The sequence below is a fragment of the Rhinoderma darwinii genome, chromosome 9 (genome assembly GCF_050947455.1).
Source record: "Rhinoderma darwinii isolate aRhiDar2 chromosome 9, aRhiDar2.hap1, whole genome shotgun sequence".
NCBI lineage: Eukaryota > Metazoa > Chordata > Amphibia > Anura > Rhinodermatidae > Rhinoderma > Rhinoderma darwinii.
Window position 1 is genome coordinate 51,350,844 of NC_134695.1, and position 22,054 is coordinate 51,372,897.

General features: G+C 41.5%; 1 protein-coding gene across 2 annotated transcripts in view; it reads left to right on the forward strand.

The window, feature by feature from the left end:
* FADS2 (fatty acid desaturase 2) overlaps nt 1-22,054 on the forward strand; it is a 52,519-nt gene that overhangs the window by 24,595 nt on the left and 5,870 nt on the right. The window contains exons 1-6 of one of the 2 annotated variants that reach the window (XM_075837663.1): nt 7,795-7,883; nt 9,806-10,071; nt 17,091-17,201; nt 20,545-20,742; nt 20,862-20,963; nt 21,680-21,805. In XM_075837663.1, coding sequence (XP_075693778.1) covers nt 9,862-10,071; nt 17,091-17,201; nt 20,545-20,742; nt 20,862-20,963; nt 21,680-21,805 — 747 coding nt within the window. In that variant the 5' untranslated portion in view covers nt 7,795-7,883; nt 9,806-9,861. Of the gene's footprint in view, nt 1-7,794; nt 7,884-9,805; nt 10,072-17,090; nt 17,202-20,544; nt 20,743-20,861; nt 20,964-21,679; nt 21,806-22,054 lie in introns of those variants that run through there. The other variant, XM_075837664.1, reaches the window with a different exon arrangement.

Sequence of the window (22,054 nt, forward strand, 5' to 3'; positions counted from 1 at the left end):
CTGATAGAGAGAAGGGAGGCACTTTTTCCGCAGTCCGCAGCAGCTAGTCCGCATCAATTTACTGCACATTTTGGGCAGATCCGCAGCGTAATCCGCAATGCGGATTATGTGCGGCATTGATGCGGACACTTGCGGAGAAAATCCGCCACGTGGGAGCATGCCCTTATAGTTGCCCTGCAGATTTGTCCGTTTTATGCTAACAGAATACTTGCTGCCATAAATTACAGTCTATATTATGCGGAGGTATTTTCACTTAACTACGATGTATATGAAAACCCCCAAAAGTTAAATATTACTTTCACAAATCTTCTGCTGCTAATGGGAGCAGGTCCAATAAAAACATTGGATTAGGTAATTTGGCAGCAAGTCATAAAGAGAAGAGGCCACCAGAGAGAACTTTCTATCAGCAACTAAATGTTTTTTGAAAACTATGAGGGATGCAGACTGCACATTATCATAGGAAAAAAATATATAGTCTTCAGGTAGGTATGGAAACTACTGGGAATTTGAAGCTGCCTTGGTCTATTTTCCAATGACTCCAACTGTTAGTGGGCGCAATATCTTTGGGTTGCCTCATCACAGACATTGCTGGCATAACACTAGGATATCCTAATAATGTCTGCTTGGCGGGGGTCCAACCAATGTGACCCCCCTCCGGTCGCTAGAATTAGGCCGGGTTCACATATGCGTTCGGGTCATAGGAGCAGAACAATGAAAATACCGGAAGCTCGGGATCCATTTTGTGACAAACCATCAGCGCTCGACGGAACCCATTGACTTTAATAGGTTCTGATGGGTCTCGAAAAATGGTTTCCGTCATTCTGATGGATATAATAGCGCAGCATGGAGTGTCTTCAGGTCCTTAATGGGGTTTCCCATCTTGGGCATTTCTGGTATACCCACAGAATATGCCATGAATGCCTGACAGATGCAGATGGGACACGCCTCTATCTCTAGAATGGTGCCCCCTGAACCTCTGTTCTACCTTGCTCGGCTCCCGCTGCTTCCCGGCCACTTTCTGATAAGGTGGTCGGTAATTACAAAGACAGCCGAGATCGGTGAGCCACGCTGTTTCCGTAACTCCCATAGAAGTAAATGGGAGCTACGGAAACAGCGTAGCACAGTGAGCGACGCTGTTTCCGGAACTCGGGAGCTACGGAAACAGCATAGTTCGCTGTGCTATGCTGTTTCCATAAGTCTCATTGACTTCTATGGGAACAGCTTGGCTGTTTACGTAACTCTCAACCCTCTCATCAGGAAGTGGCCCAGGAAGCAGAGGTGTGACCCACATCTATCAGACATCCTGTGGATATGCCATAAATGTCCAAGATGGTAAAACCCCTTAAATGTGGATCCATAGTACAGTCCGTGCTCTGCTACACAGGTCGTTGTACTAGGAACAGCGGTTTGCATGAGGCCTTAGGCTGCATTTACACGGCATATTAACGTATTAAGACCCATATGTAAGCCAGAATGGGATCGGATCCCACCATGTGTATTCAGGAAAGCTTTTTCTATTGTTCTTTGGCTTTCTTGACTGTACATGTCAGGATCTGATCCCGTTCTTGGCACTAGATAAATGGCTCCCGTTTGGAGACGCTATCTGGTTGTCTGAATGCAGTCTTATGCTATATGAACATTTTTGTAGTACAGTCACCTGCACAAAAGCATGAGGAACTGGAAACAACTTTCTTTTTTTCTTGAGTTGCATTCCATTGTACTTGACATTTATATTGATTTCTAATGTCAACTGCTTTGGATTACACATATTAAGTAACCCAATGCAATATTATGCGGATTGTATCACAAGTTGTTTGCTGACAATGTTGCGATAAATCAGTGCATGAATTTTTTTTATGTGCACAGGGAAAGCTAAGTGGCCTCCATTGTGCCCATTAAGTGAACCTTGGTATAACAACTTAGGGACTATTCACACGTGTGATCAACTTGATTTTGCCAAAAAAGTGATATGACTGCACCATCTGTATATAGCCTAAAGATATAACTAATTTAAAGAGACAAGTGCCGGTGACAGGTTCCTACTGAAACAAAAAACACTTGAGAATGCAGTTTTTCACCTCCAGCCTAATGGTCCAACATTGATATCTACTTGTCCTTGCTGTGAGGTCTACTGGTTGAGCTGAATCTACTATTTGGTCACTACTGGTATAGATCTTAACACCCAACACCTGAATGCACTTAGTATACGTAGTCCAGTGTAATGAGAAGTCCGTAGATGTATACATTGGGTAGACCAAACAGGCTCTTGAGAAGACAATGGCTCAATATAGGAGGACTACCAAACATGAAAGTACTCTGCAGCCTATCTACATTTAAATTGGACCTGTCACTAGGTCATATAAGTTGAACTGGTTTACTGACCTAAATAGCGCGGTCTCCCCAATTCCAGCGCTGCTTTTATTTTTTTCCTGGACCTCCCCGCCTCCAATGCAGAGATATGGCCCACTATTATGTTGGCTCCTTATATGCTAATTTGCTGTAGTTAGCCAACAGGGTGGAGCTAGCTTCCCTGCCTCTGATGCTGACCAGTGAGTGCGAGGCAGCTTGAGGGTAGTTAACGCCCTGTTGGCTAACTACAGCAAATTAGCATATAGGGAGCCAACACAACAGTGGGTCATATCTCTAGAACGAGGGGGTCCAGGAAAAAAAAATAGCACTGGAATCAGGGAGAAAGCGCTATTCAGGTCAGATAACCAGTTCAACTTCTATAACTTAAGGAAGCCACTCCAACGATGGTGAAAGATTTTCAAGATCTGTGAACAAGTCTAGTCAATTTTAACTTATTAACCCCTTAGTGACCAGCCCATTTTAAGCCCTAATGACCAAGCTGTTTTATTAGTTTTTCTATAGTCGCATTCAAAGAGCTATAACTTTTTTATTTTTTCGTCTACATAGCTGTATGAGGGCTTGTTTTTTTGCGGGATTAGTTGTACTTTTTAATAGCACCATTTTTGGGTACATATAATTTTTTTATTAACTTTTAGTAACTTTTTTTGGGAGGTTTATAAAAAAAACCTGAAATTCCGCCATTGTTCTATGCGTTTTTAAATTGACGCCGTTCACTGTGCAACGTAAATAACATGTTACCTTTATTCTATGGGTCGGTACGATTACTTTTGAACTAAAATTATTTGTTTTTGGATCGTCGCTTTCCAAGAGCCATAACTTTTTATTTTTCCATCAATGTAGTGATTTTTTGAGCTTGTTTTCTGCGGGACGAGACGTAGTTTTGATTGTTACTGTTTTGGGGTGCATGGGACTTATTGATTCATTTTTATTATGACTTTTTTGGAGGGCAATGGAAAAAAATTGCAATTTCGCCATTGTTTTTGAGTTTTTTTTTTACGGTGTTCACTTTGCAGTTTAAATTACATATTAACTTTATTAATGGAGTCATTACGGTCGCAGCGATACCACATATGTGTACTTTTATTAATTGTTTACACTTTTACTAAATAAAACCACTTTTTATGGAAAAAAATGGTTTTATTTATTTTTTTACTGTACTTTTTATTAATAATCTTTATTTCACATTGATGACTTCTTTTATTAGTCCCACTAGGGGACTTTACTGTGCGATCTTCAGATCGCTGCTATAATGCTTTGGTATACTTCGTATACCAGAGCATTATTGCCTGTCAGTGTAAATCTGACAGGCAATCTGTTAGGACGTGCCTCCGGCGCGTCCTAACAGGCATATGTCCAGGGCAGACCTGGGGGCTTTTATCAAGCCCCCGGCTGCCATGACACCCCATCGGAGACCCGTTATTGCATTTGCGGGCCGCCGATGGGTGACAGGGGGAGCTCACTCCCTCTGTAAACAAAGTTAAATGCCGCAGTCGCTATTGACGGTGGCATTTAACGGGTTAAACGGCCGCGATCAAAGTAAACTGATGACAGCTGAGCACGGGAGACCCGTGCAGGACTTAGACTAGGCTCACGTGAAAAGGCGTCAGCCTAGCCTAAGGCCCCTTAGTGACGAACATAAAAAGGCGTATTGTTGGTCACTAAGGGGTTAATACTAGGGGCTTTGTATTATTCAGAACACGGCTCCATTGCTAGAGTATATAGTATATAGTATATCTAGTGTAATTGCATACTTGTCAATGACACCTTCTACTTTTATATATGCAACATAAGATTTGGAAAGAGAAGTCATACACCCAGCTACAATTTGTGACTACTGAAGATCCGGCAGTTATAATGGCACAGTCCTCGACTTTCCACTCACCTGCTGCGACAGGTGTTAAATAATTCACCTTTTGTTTCAGGCAGAACCTCTGCCAGCTAGTGATTATGCCAGTCCAATAAAAGACACCATGATGAGGGCCAGCTGTCTATAATCTGCAGGCAAAAACTGAAACCTCCCAACCACAAATGTTTGCTAGGGGTCCCTTTTACCCACAATGGAGGTGGATGTGGTGGTATTGGTGCAGTCTGTTCAGCTTGGCCAGTGCTACAACCCAGGCTGGGTGCCATAACTACCCCTCCTGCCCCCTGCATTGTGCAGGATAAAACACTGGGGTGTGCACAGGGGGCATTTTATATGGAGCAGGGGGCAGCATTACCCATGTTCTCAGAAGCAGGGCATGTTCAGACGTGGCAGAATTTTACGCTGCAAATGTTGCTGCAGATACGTTGTGAATTTGCAGCAACATTTTCATATTTGACAGATAATTCAGACGTTGTGGATATAACAGAGGACTTGCCACAGATTGCATTGCAAAGGCTGAAATCCGCAGTCAAATTCCGCTCCTTCTCTGCAACATAGTGAGCATGCAGCGGAGAGATAATTCTGCACCACAGCCTAAATTCCACTCTTATTTTCCGCAACGTCTGTCCTAACCTAAATGATCTAATAATGTATAGAAAACAATTAAAACAACGGCTGCTGCAGATTTCGACTGCGGACTGTCCGAAGCGGAATTCAACAGCAATTCCTCCACGTCTGAATGTGCCTGTAATTAATCCGGAAGATTTATTTTAATTTTTTCAGACTTCCAAACTGAGTTTTCTGTCTGGAGATCGACTTTAACTGACACTCCAACATCTTTACTGCACGCTCAGCGGCTCACCTTTAGGGCAGATACAGACGAACGTTGCGTTTTTGCGCGCGCAAACAACGCGGCGTTTTGCGTGCGCAAAAACCATTTGACAGCTGCGTGTGTCATCCGTGTATGATGCGCGGCTGCGTGATTTTCGCGCAGCCGCCATCATAAAGATGAGGCTAGTCGACGCCCGTCACTGTCCAAGGTGCTGAAAGAGCTAACTCTTTCAGCACCCTCGACAGTGAATGCCGAACACAATATCTAAAAACCTGTTGAAAAAAAGAAAAAGTTCGTACTTACCGAGAACTTCCCGGCCGTTGCCTTGGTGACGCGTCCTTGGTGACGCGTCCTTGGTGACGCGCCTCTCGACATCGGGCCCCACCTCCCTGGATGACGCGCCAGTCCATGTGACCGCTGCAGCCTGTGCTTGGCCTGTGATTGGCTGGAGCTGTCACTTGGACTGAATTGTCATCCCGGGAGGTCAGACTGGAGGAAGAAGCCGGGAGTTATCGGTAAGTCAGAACTTCGTTTTTTTTTCTACAGGTTCATGTATATTGGGATCGGAAGTCACTGTCCATGGTGCTGAAACAGTTTAACTCTTTCAGCACCATGGACAGTGACTATCTCCTGACGTCGCGTACCGATAATTTTTTTGCCGAGTTCGGCCGAACCCGGTGAAGTTCGGTTCGCTTGTCCGGCTTCGCTCATCGTAAAGACACTCCGTTTGGATGTTCGGAAACAGAAAAGCACGTGGTGCTTTTCTGTTTACATTCATCCTTTTGACAGCTGGTGCGCTGTTTCAGTCGGTTCGCACGGAAGTGCTTCCGTGCAACTTGCGTGGTTTTCACGCACCCATTGACTTCAATGGGTGCGTGATGCGCGAAATACGCAGAGTTATTGAACCTGTCGCGCTTTTTGCGCAGCAGACAAACGCTGCGCAAAAAGCACGGCCTGTCTGTACTGCCCCATAGACTTGTATTGGTCCATGCGTGCCGCGTGAAAACCACGCGGCTCGCACGGACCGAATACACGCTCGTGTGAATCCCCCCTTACTATGCGGTTTACTCCAGTTTTTGGGGTAAGCTGCGCTAAAAAGGTTGAAATTCATTTTTATGTAAAAAATGGCAACTTTTCTCATCACTGATCAAAAGTGACAAGAAAACTGGACGCGGTCTAAAAGAAAACAGATAGGTGATAAATGTTGGAATGGGGGGTGTCCGACTTTTACGATTCCCACTGTTCGCTAAAACGGGAAACCCTAGTCCCTTTCTGCTGTTCCTATATCGCTCAAATGCAGAGGCAGGAGGGATGAATTAAAAAGAAAGACCCATTACTCACCTCACAGATTCCTGGTGCTCCAGCGATCCTGTGCCGTATACCCACTGAGACCAGTGATTGGCTGCAGCGATCATGGGGTATACAAGCACGTCATCGCGGCAACATTAATAAACAGCAGCGGGAGGACTGGAGTGGCGGCGCCAAAACCCCGGGGATCTGTGAGGTGAGTAATGGCTCTTTTTTTTAATGCATCCCTCCTATCCCTGCTACTTTTTGGAAAACCCCTTTAATTTCCCCTGTGTTCCTATTAAAATGAATGGGTTGTCTATGTAATGCACAGACATACCGGGTCCACCAGAGTAAGAGACATTCTTTGTAGCCGTTCTCCACCCTGGCTAATAGATGAGGCTCCTGAATGGCGGACTGCCTTCTATAAACTCACAATTCTCTAATAGGATATATAAGATCTATAACCCACATAACCTCATATATTGTAAGTCAGTCTACAAGTATATATTGGGCATTGCATATGGAGCAATTTTCTAATATTGTTGCAGATTATAGATTTGCCATAAACAGTCTGCATTCTGCTGATGGATCTACAGGGCAGTGGATGAGAATATCATTCCCCACTTTTGCCAGCTTTATGATTGGACTACTGAGAATAGAAGTTATTAGGGAATTTCTGTTAAGGTTATTTCTTTATATACAAGATGGAGTGCTCCTTTAAATTACTATTGTACCAAAGTTGTCAGTGGTGCCAGTTTTTCCTATATATAGGGATAATTAAAGTGTAGGGTACTGTGCCAAGTCAGTGACAGAAGAAACCCCAGAGGGCAGACTGCGCATGTTATCTGTTCTGTTACAAAGTATCAGCGCTATTACAAAGTGTACTGTAACTGTAAATGGAACACAAGTCTGCGGCAGCTCTGACAGGCAGATCTACCTGATTACTCAGACAACCTGGGACTGGAGTGACATTACCCTGCACGGTGCTCTCTCCTCCATCCCTCTAGCGCCCTCTATCGCGCTCAGCGGTATTACACCTACTTATCATTCTCGTATTCTCTGCGCTGCATCCCCAGCCCTTGTTCTGTTGTTCCGCGCATTATATCTAATTATATTCCTGCTATTCCTGTATCTCCATCAGCAGCTGCATGTTAACCCCTACTCTTCCAAATACAGTAACCCAGTATATTCCCATAATACCTCCCCCCCCCCTCCTTAATATCTCCTGAGCCTCCGCTCCCCCCTCTCTCAGGTTGTCGGGGGTGTTGTTTGGCCCCCTCCCAGCTAAAAGGATAATTCCCTGACGTCCTCCTGCTTCGAAAGATCCACCAGGGCCAATGACGAGGAGGCTGCCCCTGGTCCTCGAGCACTGATTGGTCCTCTCTCTCTGCTGATTGCCCTGGAAACCCTAAACAGGGGAGAGGGGGGGAGAGGATGATGCTCAGGGAGGAGGGAGAGGTGGGGACTGCATGCAGCCGGCTACATGTGGAGCTGCTGGGGCTGAGAGAGCAGCAAGGAAGGCTCCGGGTGAGTAGTGGCAGCAGGTGGAGGATAGGGGGCAAAGAGGCAAGAGGTGATAATGGGGGGAGGGGGGTCAGGGGCAAGTGACATGGGAGATGTAATATACAGAAGTGCAAGGTGTAATGTGGAGGATACAGGTGTCATATACAAGATACAGCCGTAATACAGAGGATATAGGTGTATACAATATACAGCTGTAATGTAGAGGATATAGGTGTAGTATACAATATAAAGCTGTAATATAGAGGATATAGGTGTATACAATATAAAGCTGTAATATAGAGGATATAGGTGTATACTATATACAGCTGTAATATAGAGGATATAGGTGTATACAATATACAGCTGTAATGTAGAGGATATAGGTGTAGTATACTATATACAGCTGTAATATAGAGGATATAGGTGTATACTATATACAGCTGTAATATAGAGGATATAGGTGTATACAATATAAAGCTGTAATGTAGAGGATATAGGTGTATACTATATACAGCTGTAATATAGAGGATATAGGTGTATACAATATACAGCTGTAATATAGAGGATATAGGTGTAGTATACTATATACAGCTGTAATATAGAGGATATAGGTGTATACTATATACAGCTGTAATATAGAGGATATAGGTGTATACAATATAAAGCTGTAATGTAGAGGATATAGGTGTATACAATATAAAGCTGTAATATAGAGGATATAGGTGTATACTATATACAGCTGTAATGTAGAGGATATAGGTGTATACAATATAAAGCTGTAATATAGAGGATATAGGTGTAGTATACAATATACAGCTGTAATATAAAGGATATAGGTGTAGTATACAATATACAGCTGTAATGTAGAGAATATATGTGTATACTATATACAGCTGTAATATAGAGGATATAGGTGTATACTATATACAGCTGTAATATAGAGGATATAGGTGTATACAATATACAGCTGTAATGTAGAGGATATAGGTGTAGTATACTATATACAGCTGTAATATAGAGGATATAGGTGTATACTATATACAGCTGTAATATAGAGGATATAGGTGTATACAATATAAAGCTGTAATATAGAGGATATAGGTGTATACAATATACAGCTGTAATGTAGAGGATATAGGTGTATACAATATAAAGCTGTAATATAGAGGATATAGGTGTATACTATATACAGCTGTAATATAGAGGATATAGGTGTATACAATATAAAGCTGTAATATAGAGGATATAGGTGTATACAATATACAGCTGTAATATAGAGGATATAGGTGTATACAATATACAGCTGTAATGTAGAGGATATAGGTGTAGTATACTATATACAGCTGTAATATAGAGGATATAGGTGTATACAATATACAGCTGTAATGTAGAGGATATAGGTGTATACAATATACAGCTGTAATGTAGAGGATATAGGTGTAGTATACAATAAAAAAGCTGTAATGTAGAGGATATAGGTGTATACAATATAAAGCTGTAATATAGAGGATATAGGTGTAGTATACAATATACAGCTGTAATGTAGAGGATATAGGTGTAGTATACAATAAAAAAGCTGTAATGTAGAGGATATAGGTGTATACAATATAAAGCTGTAATATAGAGGATATAGGTGTAGTATACAATAAAAAAGCTGTAATGTAGAGGATATAGGTGTATACAATATACAGCTGTAATATAAAGGATATAGGTGTAGTATACAATATACAGCTGTAATGTAGAGAATATATGTGTATACAATATACAGCTGTAATATAGAGGATATAGGTGTAGTATACAATATACAGCTGTATTATAGAGGATATAGTGGCAATATACAACCTATAGATATAGTGTATAACCTATTAGGGAAAGGAGACAGAACGAGTGGGCTATCAGGTTATGAGGGGCACAAGGAGGACCCGCTAATATTTCTCATCTGACAGAGTGAAGAGGAGGAGAGGGCAGGTTGGCACCAAGTGTCCCCCAGTAAGGATCTGCCATGGGTAAGGGGGGACAGAATGGAGAGGGCTGCAGCAATGGCTGTGTCAAGTCGGAGCCCCGGTACACCTGGGAAGAAGTGCAGAAACACAACACCAAGACTGACAAGTGGCTGGTGATAAACCGCAAGGTGTACAACATCAGTGGCTGGGTGAAGAGGCACCCGGGGGGCATGCGGGTCATTAGCCACTACGCTGGAGAGGACGCCTCGGTGAGTGCCCGACTGTATAGATTGTGATCTATCTATCTATCTATCTATCTATCTATCTATCTATCTATCTATCTATCTATCTATCTATCTATCTATCTATCTCAGTGCAGGGGGCCTATGATACATATACTGTATTGCATGTGTTACATATGGTATTGTTTCTCTGACATCTCCCTTGTATACGGTTGTCACACACTGCAGAGGAGTCTTCTAGTCCATGCTGATATTGAGGACGTTCATTCACAATTGCTGTAATGAGAGAACTTATTACCACCATGCCATGATATCACCAAGAAGCTCCGCTCCCAATATGTCGTCTATTGTCTGTTCCTGCACTGGGCCGATTTTCTTTTATAGCATTTGTGCTTGTACAATTGGCTTTTTGCAATCATTATGATGTGTGCGCTGGTGAAACTCATTTTCCAATATTGCTATTAGTTGCAAATTGCTCATTGAATCAAAGCAACCAGTCGTCATTTAGTTTTACATTTCATACTGAATTTGTAGGCCAAATGTAACAATCCGGTAGAGAAAAAGGCAAAGAATGGGGAGATATCAAGTTCTTTTGATTACATAGAACCTGTGACCTGTGTAGCCTTTCGTGAGTGTAAGAGTGTAATACAGTACAATTTCTGTAATCCTGCACTAAAGGGCTTGTATGAGATAAGAAAAAAAAGTTTTACTTTTGTTTTAAGAAACAGCGCCACTCATGTCCATAGGTTGTGTTTGGTATTGCAGCTCAGCCCCATTGAAGTAAATAGTGCTAAATTGTCGTACTATATACAAAATATTACAGAATCACTTGAATAGCAATTTCCAAAGTCCGTTCCAGACTACAGGGAGCTTGAATATACTAGGGAAATGTTATTAAGGAATTCCGCTAATGCATTCTTGAAAACTGCTGATTCAGGTGCATAGTGTTCTGCTACGTTCACACATTAATCTGCACCAAAAATCTATGTGAAAACGTATTCACATGCCATGGCAAAAAATCTGCACAGATTTGATATGCTGTAGATTTCCAAGTCTATGGTATACTCCATATGTAATTTTTTTTTTCTGGGTTCACCACAAATTTCACCCATTGCAACATAACGTGGATTTGATGCAAGATTTCCGCAGTGGAAATTTCTGCTTTGTGAGAACATGGCCATAATGTTGCATTAGTCACGCTGGTGTCAGCAACCCTCAGCACTCCAGCAGTTGTGAAACTACAACTCCTAGCATGCCCTGACAGCCTTTGCCTGAAATAATAAGACATTTGTCTGTGAGTGCATGATGGGAGTTGTAGTTTCACGACAGCAGGAGTGCCGAAGGTTGATGACCCCTGTAGTGTGGGATTTGGCTTAAAAGATTTGCAGTGGGCAGGGGGGGGTAATTTGCACTGGTTGGATATTTGCTAATCGCTGAGAGTCTGTTGCTTTCTATTTTGCTATTATATGCTTTTTTATTGCCAAAAAACCGATACAATTTATTCTAAATATATAAACATTCCTATAAGGGTATGTTCACACGGTTAACAAAATACTGCTGAAAATACGGAGCTGTTTTCAAGGGAAAAAAACCCTCAAAAAACATTTTCTGCTTCAAAAACGGCTGAAAATCAGAGGCGTGTGAAGGGTCTGTTGAAAAATAGAACATGTGCTATTTTCTTCCGTTTTCACGGATCCTTTGATATTCTCAAGTCTATGGGGATCCGTGAAAACAGGAATCACCCGCACGGGTGCAACTCGGACATGAAGAATGTCCGTTTTTCACGTCCGAGTTTGCACTTGTTCATGTGATTCTGCCCTAAGACTCTGCTCTCCTTGTTAATGAAAATTAGCATTTCCACCTTGAATTAAATAAGAACTATAAATATGTCCTGGAATTGTCAGGATTTGTCAAGTGTTTGAAAACTCTATTGTAGCCAGGTTCACACATGCAGTTTTGATGCAGTTTTTGTAGCAGTTATTTACTCTTTGTTTTTTTTTTAGCAAAACACAGGAGTGGACACAAAAGAAAAAAGATGCATCAGTCTTTTCTTTATACATTACCTTCCACTTCTGGCTTTGGCTAAAAAAAACTGCCAAAAACTGGCACAAAAACTGCATCAAAAGTACACGTGTGATCTTGGCCTAAGGCATCATTTACACGAGCGTAATATACGCGTGTGCTTTTCACGCGTGTCGTACGCACCTATATTAGTCTATGGGGCAGTGCAGACAGTGCGTGAGTTTTGCGCAGCGCGAGTGCGTTGTGTAAAACTCACGACATGTCCTTTCTTTGTGCGCTGTTCGCGCATCACGCACCCATTGAAGTCAATGGGTGCGTGAAAACCATGCAGGTCGCACGGAAGCACTTCCGTGCGAACTGCGTGGTTCGCGCAACAGCAGACATTCTCTGAATGTAAACAGAAAAGCACCACGTGCTTTTCTGTTTACAAACATCCAAACGGAATGTCAAAATGATGGCGGCTGCGAGAAAATCTCGCAGCCGCGCATCATACACTGATGACACACGCAGCTGTTAAGTGCCTTTTGCGCATGCAAAACGCCGTGTTTTTTGCGTGCGCAAAACGCACACGCTCGTGTAAATCAGGCCTAAAGGAGTTGTTCTTTCTTAGACATTTATGGCAAGTATGGTATGTTTCCGTGACTCCCATAGACTTCAAAGGATAGTACTGACCCCTGTCTCTTAACAGATGAGGTACCCAGAGATGGAACCCCCACCTATCAGACATTGGATATGTCATAAATGTTGAAGATAGGATACCCCCTTCAAGCCTTATACACACAGTGCAGTTTTGGTGCAGTTTTTGAAGCCACAACCAGGAGTGGATCATAAAAGGGAGGGTTAGTATATAGGAAAGATTCTATTTCGCATATTTTTAATCCACTCCTGGTTGTGGCTTCAAAAACGACACCAAAAAACTGCACTGTGTGAATAAGGCTTTAAAGGCTATGTACACTTTTGAGGGCTTTTTAAAAAAAAAATATATATATAGTTCAGTCAGTGTGTTTTGTTTAACTTCTAAATTAGTTTTTATTAAAAATTTGTTTTACTTTTTTAGATACAGCTGCTCTATTTTCTATACAGAACAGCAGTATCGTTCGCTATTCACTGAATCCGCCAGTCACGCAGGATCCACCTGTAATCGGTCACAAGTTATGAACTTATATGTGATAGATAACAGGTGGCTCCTGCATGTCAGACACGCAGGACCTGCTGTCACTGAGCCCGTCAGGTCCGCGGACCTGACAAGAGCAGGAGTTAGCGGTATATACAGCTGTTCTGCATAGAGAATACAGAGCAGCTGTATCTAAAAAAGTAAAACTAATTTTTAATAAAAACTAATAAGTACACACTGACTGATCTATTTATTAAGAAAAAAAAACCTCAAAGGTCTACATAGTCTTTAAGCAGTTTATTCGTTATTTCTGTTACTAGGAAAGCTGGATGACGACCTTCGTCTTTTTTCCTTTACAACTTCCACAGGAGCTGTCACTCAGCTTTCTCAGGCGCCTGAATGCCTAGTTAAGCATTTACATCCCCAGCGACCATCAGCAGATTGTATATTTAGGTGGGACCCATAATTGACGTTTATTATGACACCCATATTAATTGTCATTGAGCTTTCCCAGAAACAGGTAAAAATTTTCTAAGGGTATGTGCACACACAAAATCAAAAACGTCTGAAAATACGGAGCTGTTTTCAAGGGAAAACAGCTCGTGACTTTCAGACTTTTTTTTTTAGCAACTAGCGTTTTTGGTGGCCATTTTTGGAGCTGTCTTGCAGTCGAGTCAATGAAAAACCGCTCCAAAAACGGCTCAAGAAGGGCCATACACTTCTTTTTTGCGGCATTCTGCTTCCGATCTTTCAGCCGTTTTTTGGGCGTTTATGGCCCGATAAACGGCTGAAAATAAGCCGTGTGAACATACCCTAATTGTATGTGTATCCTTTGTGACTCATCCATTTTTCATGAATTACAAAATGTTGTAAAAGTAAATACCGAATTTTCTAGACTCATATAATGTGGATGAATGACTAGTTCGCACATTAGAAGCAGCAGTGGAATATTAGATATGGAGGTTGGCGTGGTCCACAAAGTGTTACATGGTATCATGGTGTACAAATGACAAGCTCGGTGTTCTGATGTCAGAGCAGTGCCGTAGTAATGTCTGCCGGTACTTGTCCCTGGTTACTGTGAGGCCGAATTCAGATGACCAAGGTATACGTCCGTGTGACGACCGTTAAAACCGCGACCGTCACACGGACACATGTATTTAAATGTGGCCATTCACACGTCTGTTGTTTCCGTGTAAGGGTCTATTGAAAAATAAGAACATGTCCTATTTTGTTCCGTTTTCATGGATCCCTCGATAGACTCAAGTCTATGGGGATCTTTGAAAATGGGACCCGCACGGATATGAAAAACAGACGTTTTTCACGTCCGCGTTTACCCACGTCCGTCTGAATTCGGCCTAAGACATTCATGAGCTCAGCAGCATCAGAGACTCCCACGAGATTTGCCTTCCTAGAGATTTGCATTTGACACATGTCCAATTCTTCAGGTATTTGGGGAAGTGAACTCTCAAACAAATAAAATAGATAGTAGGAGATTACTGGTGTGAGAATATCGCTCCCCTGTGCAGCAGGCGCCATATTCATTTCCAGAGTGCGCAAATGTAACATGGTCTAAAAACTAATTTAATTGAAAGTGGGTCTCCATGCGACTCTGAAAATTCTCCGTAAATATGGTGTTCAGCTAAAAAGCTGATGGAGAAATCTAAGGGTATGTGCACACACAAAATAAAAAACGTCTGAAAATACGGAGCTGTTTTCAAGGGAAAACACCATAACTGCTGCTACTGTAATACACTGCGGATTTTCCGTAATGAATCCGTTGCAGAAAATCTGCAGTGTTTACGCTGTATGTATTCATTCTTACCCTAAACCGCAAGACATTTTCTGTGTGTGAAGGAGGCCTAAAGGGTTTTTTCCTGAACATTCACTGTAATTAAAATCTTTGGGACCCACACCAATCCAGAGAAAAGTGAGGCCTAGACCCATTACCAGTAGAGAATTGGCCGCACATGGCGTCGTTACTCAGATCTACGCCATATCCATCATTTTACCTGACTGAATAATGTAGAATACTATGATTTCTGGTCAGAAATTTCCACACAGACATATATTTTATGTCACACGTTTGAGACACTATTTACAGGACCATTTTCATACCCGATTCCAGGTTTGTGCTTGAATATGTGACAATGAGTTGGTAGGTGGCTCTTCTTGCATCGTGTATCAGAGTATATGTGTAGGAACAATGCCACGAGGGTGTCAGTCAGCCCGGATATAGACAGCTGGCATTACCAGCATGTGGGCATGGCGGATCTGGGGGAATGCCTCTGACTGTGGCTCATTGAGGACAGAGAGGACTGCAAGGCCGAGGTTATTCCAGTTCATACTGGTGCAGGCAACCGGAGATCAGTATCTGGCAGGGAAACGGTGGAAGACTGGAGGGAAGATTATAAAATCAATAAAACATCAGTGTGTAGAATAATATTACATGACTGAAAAGAACAGAGCGCTATAGCAATTAACACAAGAACAATAAATAACGGAATGAAAATACACGGCCTCGGCTTTATCCTGAACAATAAAACGTCTGCACGCGCTCAATTATGTATTTATTACTTGTTAGTTATACAGCGCAAACATATTCTACCGACTCAAACCACGCACAGCAGTCTCTGATCCCGTGGGTTAAAGTGGCACCAAGCCTCAAGTCGTCAGCTTGTAAAAGTCCGGTTTATAGAGAGCCGCTGGTATCGCACATACATGTGAATGTTTCTGTAGGGTCTCAGACCTGGCGCTATAGGAGATAATGTAAAGAACATAGGGGGCAAACATTTCTATGGACTTGCTGTTAGTCATCCCATTGAAGAACGCGTCAGACAGCCACTACTTAGCCGGCAGTACAGTGGCACCCCACGTAGATAAGCAAACTCTGCTTGCTGGTAGTGGTCCCTGAGATCATCTTTTGGCTTAGTCCCAACTTGAGAAAAAATTTAGAGCCCCTTTAAGTGTTGTTGTAACCAATATTTTGTTTTGTTTGTGATCATTTGCCTACTTGTGTGTGAATCGAACAGTGAAACTGACTCAGAGGTGCAATTTGGAGTTCCTGGGACCTAATGCAAAATCTGTAACTGGGCCCTCCAGCTTCTATGTTTCATCTATAAGTCTGGTGTCTTCTTATGGGACAGAGGGACCTTTGGGCATCCTCAGACATCAAGGCCCATATAGCTATGACCCTAGATGCAGTGGGTCTCAAATCTCACATAAAAAAAGTGGACACGTTGCTTACAGAAACCAATCAGAGTCCATGTTTTACTTTCCCAGTGGAGTTTAGAAAATGGAACCTGAACTTTTTGGGCAAAATAATATTAAAAAAGGCATTTGTTGCACACCACATTCATAAAGGCACTGATTTATAAAAGTTATTTTCCACCTAAAGGGTAACTAAACGTTCAACAAACTTCTGACATGTCATAATGACATGTCAGAAGTTTTGATTGGTGCGGGTCCGAGCACTGAGACCCCCACCAATCGCTAACACGAAGCTGCAGAAGCACTCGTGTGAGCATTTAGCCACTTTGTTTCTGTTTGGCTTTTTCCGGAAATCAATGTATCGAAGTACAGGCTCAATAGAAAGTCTATGAGCCCGAACTCCGATACATCCGCTTTCCGGAAAAAGCTTAACAGAAACTAAACTGCTGAGCACACACACGAGCACTTCAGCCGCTTCGTTTTAGCAATTGTGTGTGTGTGTGTGTGTGTGTGTGTGTGTGTGTGTGTGTGTGTGTGTGTGTGTGTGTGTGTGTGTGTGTGTGTGTGTGTGTGTGTGTGTGTGTGTGTGTGTGTGTGTGTGTGTGTGTGTGTGTGTAACCATAGAAACCCATTTAAATAACGATGAATTAGGCCTTATCTATCATTTTATTAAAGTTTGTTAATTTATTCATTTCGTATTTAGGAAGCTTTTCAGGCTTTTCATCCGGATACTACTTTTGTAAGAAAATTTCTTAAACCGCTGTATGTTGGTGAATTGGCAGAGAATGAGCCTAGCCAGGATCGAGGGAAAAATGTGAGTATTTAACGGATTTATCAGATTTTCAAGATTTCAACTCATCTGTAACACTGAAAAAAGAAGGGGCATGCCCTATCTTCGTGCAGTTACGCCTCTGATCTCCCATTGACATAAAAAATAAAAAAAACGCTGCGAAAATCAGCGTACAGGCAGAGGAAAATCTGCCTCAAACTTCCAAACAAGATTTTGAGGCAGATTTTCCACCTGCAAAAAAACTCAGTGTGAACCCAGCCTTATTTTTCCATTGAGACATGTATTACGTAGCCTATTATAGTATTATTACTGCCTCATCTTGTAAATAAGACAGAGCGTTTACATGTCTTTTAAAGGATTTTAAATATTAAACAGAAAAATTTTGTAACATTTATATAACAAATATTTCATAGCATTGATTGTGTCTATTTGAGAGAGTTCGTAAAAATGTGTGGCATTCTATATCTTATACCGCAGACAAACAGTGGTAGCAAAAAGTAGGGGACAGATGGAAGAGGGTATGACTGCAGGATCAGACTACAGAGGGTTTGTTTGTAGTCTGTTGCCATGGAGACATATTATTTCTTAATAGTAAACTGTAAACACAAAACTATATGAAACTAATAATCAAGGCTATTTGCAAAATTGCTTTAATTTTTTTTATCTTATATTTATTGGGACAATTAAAAAAATTAGTTGTGAAAGTGTATTCCCATTTTGACTACTACCTTTATACTTTTTTTTACCAAATTAAATAATACGCTTGATATGTAAATTTGATCATGTGAAAACCAAATATGGTAAATTGGAGAACTGGCAAGGAAATACGGATAATTATGTATACTATATATTATGTATATACTTTTTGATTACAGTCATTACTAATGATGCACCCAGTGCATGTGCAAAGCTGTGAATTGCAATTATTCATAGAAGAAAATATCACAAGAACTAGCAAGTGGGATATACATTTAGATTAAACAGAGATAAACATGTAGAAACAGCGAGAGAGATGATTCAGGTATCTATACATAAGACTAGAGAACAAATAAAGAACTGACCGCATACAGTATATTCACATAGGACAGAATTTTTGCAGAAATTCCCGCGACTCTTCCATTCATCTGAATTGGGCATGTAGGAATCCATACACACGCTGCAGAAACAACGCTATTCAGATGAATGGAACTGATGTTTAGTAGAAATTTTTGGAACAATCTGCCGCATATGAATATCCCCTAAAGATGTGGGCAAGGCAGTGGAGAGATCTTGACACCAAAAAACATAACATTTCTTACATGGTTAAAGAAGCTAAGATATGGTGATATTGTAGAGCCCGTCTGCCTGGCGTGCAGTAGACACTGATAAATGTAATAAATTAGCCGAGCTACAGTTCCAGACTCACCCATCATGCAATTTGCACAACGACTGACCTCTTCCAACCCCCACCCAGCCCTCTTCCACTGCCATAAAGTTGCATGAGGGTGGTGGCTCGTTGTTTGCTCACATTCATCTACCTTCCCGGGGTCCAGGAGGTCTTTATGTGTTTTTTAGAACACATGCTCGAAGAGTGACAAGTCTGGAATATCGTAGTTTCCAGTTACATGACATAAATCAATATTAAATCCGTGGGTGTGACATATTCCTTGGTAGCCAGTTTTTTTATACAAAAGCCACTTCTAATTGTTAGAGAAAAACCCATAACGTATAAACCCAGAAGAAAGTGTCTTCCAACAAGAACATATCACCAAGCGAAATGGTGTATACAGAGACTGTTAGTGGAATATAGGGTTCAGTCTTTTTGAGGTAGTGTAATACACCATGCCTAATACCTGGTATCCTTTGGTAGGAACAGTGCCCTCCCCATTGGAGTTGAATTGTATAAACTCCAGTGGTATGTTCAGTGGGCACTTCATTGTGGTTTGTAAAACGGCCAATCCCCAATGAAGCATACGGTAACCCTTGTCTGACATGCTCATAGTCTGGTACCTATCGAGTTCCCCCTCCTGCCCGTAAGTTCAAAACGCCAATGTATAGGTGGAGCACTACATTATTGTAATCATTACATTATAGATGTATTCCAGAACTGAACCCAAGAGTCCTGGGGCTTTTCGCCCCTTGTGTGTGGTACTGGAACATGACTGTGCATACAGAGTTTTTGGTTTGGATTGGATTATATTTTTGAACACTACATTTTTTGTGAACTTTCCTATAAATAGTTTATATATAGATGTATCTAGAAATAAACCAAATAAAAATCAATATTAGGACCACAATGGAAGGTCGAATGGCCCATCAAGGGCAACAAAGGGTAAATGGAAAAGCTAATTGTGCAATTGGGTAATGTAATCGTGTTTCTCCATTATTGATGCACTGATATTGTTCTTGGGCAAATAAATGGCACTCATGGCTCCTCTATTATTAACAACATTCTTACTCGGCTTCATTCTCTGACCATTTCTGAAACATAATACTCTGCTGCAGAGCTATTATAATGGTATAACTTGTTCTTCACAGTAGGGACCAATGTATTCATGAGCACTGTAATGCAGTTCACCATTTCTATATCATCTATGCTATTTTACTTTTCTATTTTTAGTAAATATTATTTAGTAATAAGAGATTTTATTATTGGCTTGGCCAACAATACGTGAGAAGTTTTTAGTAGTGAAATGGTGGTAAAAACCATGTAAACTGATCATGATCTTACTATAATTAGTAAAAAATTTATTGGAAATACGTATACTGCACCTTTATATATCAATTGGCTAAATGGAAAAATGTACCACTGCCCAGGCAGTGGCGTACATAGAAGAGAGGGGGCCCATAGCAAAGATCATTTGCCCCATTGTGGTGCTGAGGTTTTGCCATCATTACTAAAGGGCATCACGTTTTCCCCCTACACACCCTTTCCATAACCCTTTGGTCAATGCCCCTTCTCCTTGTGGACTCCTGCATAGATACTTACCAGCCAATACCGAAGAGGGTGGAATTAACCTGAGCAATAGCCCCCTCTCTCCAAGGGCTCCATAGCGGTTGAATGGTCTGCATCTATGGTACATATATACGCTTTTATAATGAGTACCCATTAGGTAATCAATGACCAACCCTATATCTTGGCACCACGTTGGCTCATTGCGGCTTCATTCTTTATTGGATCCATGGTTTTAAATCCAACTAGATTTTGCCTGCTTTTCCTTTGGGTAGCCTGGTTCCTCCTCACACCCTAAAATACACTGGGTGTTGACTTTCTATGATATTGGTCCAAGTGTGTGAGTGATATAGGCTAACTAGATTGGAGGATGGTGGTTATATGCTTTGATGGTAAGGTTGATTCGGTGCTTTATCATCTTTTACCTTGGTACAGGCTCAGCAGGTGGAAGACTTCCAAAAACTACGTAAAACAGCAGAGGAAATGGATCTCTTTAACTCCAGTTGGCTATTTTTTGGCCTTTACTTAGGACACATCCTGGCATTGGAGCTTCTCGTCTGGACTACCCTCTGCTACCTTGGTACTGGGTGGATACCAACCCTTATCACTGTTTTACTGCTGACAGTTTCTCAGGTGAGTTTTTAAAATTGTCCTTCTCTTATGGCGAGCTATTCAGCAGTGTGGTGTGATATATGTACTATTGTTATCGAATATTACTGCTTTAGACTATCATATTTATGTTTCCTCTACAGGCCCAGGCTGGTTGGCTGCAACATGATTTTGGACACTTATCTGTCTTCAAGAAGTCAAAATGGAACCACATTCTCCACAAGTTTGTTATAGGCCATCTAAAGGTGATGTCATACTGGGGATAATAATATTTGGTGTGGAAACTATGGGAATTATTTCATTTTTCATTTCAGTTATATCCTTTCTACAAGCCAAATTAAGCGTAATCAGACCATAAATGTTGAGATGTCTCACAGACGTGATCCATGATCAGAGATATATCATAGTTTATCATAATAATAATAAGATGTCAGTATACTTTATGCTAATGTGTGGATGCAAAAAAAATCCCTTAGGACTCCAGAAGAGCATAACATAAATGCTGCAGAGCCTTCAACTCAGTAACTTTCATACAGGGATAATAGGGGTTAGAGCTTTGGACTGAGACTAAAGGCCCTTTTACACGGACCAATGATCGGGCAAACTAGCGTTGATGTGACCACTCGTTCCCAATCATTGCCCTGTGTAAGCAGGGCAACGATCAGCCGATGAACGGAGAAGTGCTTGTTCGTCGGGTGATTGCATCTTTTATGCAGCTAAAAAAATTATCGCTAGTCGGCAGCACGGCTGTGCTGCCGACATGATGCAAATGCATGGGGACAAGCGATCGTAGTAACGATCATTCGTCCCCATGCTAAGCGATCATTGCTCCGTTTCAAGGGAGCAACGAGCGCCGATTGACAAACTGTATTGTTGCTCGATTTAAATTAGGTAAATATCTGGTCGTGTAAAATCACTTTTAGTCTTGCTTACCACCTCATATGGGTCCATCTGTCTGCAGGGCGCATCAGCCAACTGGTGGAACCATCGTCATTTTCAGCATCACGCCAAACCTAACATCTTCAGCAAGGACCCAGACGTCAACATGGTAAACATTTTCGTGCTTGGGGAAACACAGCCAGTGGAGGTAAGAATCTGGCCATAAAACTAGTTATATTTTAGTATTACTTTTATTACAGTTCTAGTGGTAAATTTCATCATGTAATATTCTGTTGCACAATGACTAAAGGCCCTTTTACACGGACCAACGATTGGGTGAACGCGGGTTCATATGAACGCTCGTTCCCTCCCGATTATTACCCTGTGTAAACATGGCAACGATCAGCCGAAGCAAACGCTCATAGCAACAAAAAAAAATGGTTGCTAGTCGACAGCA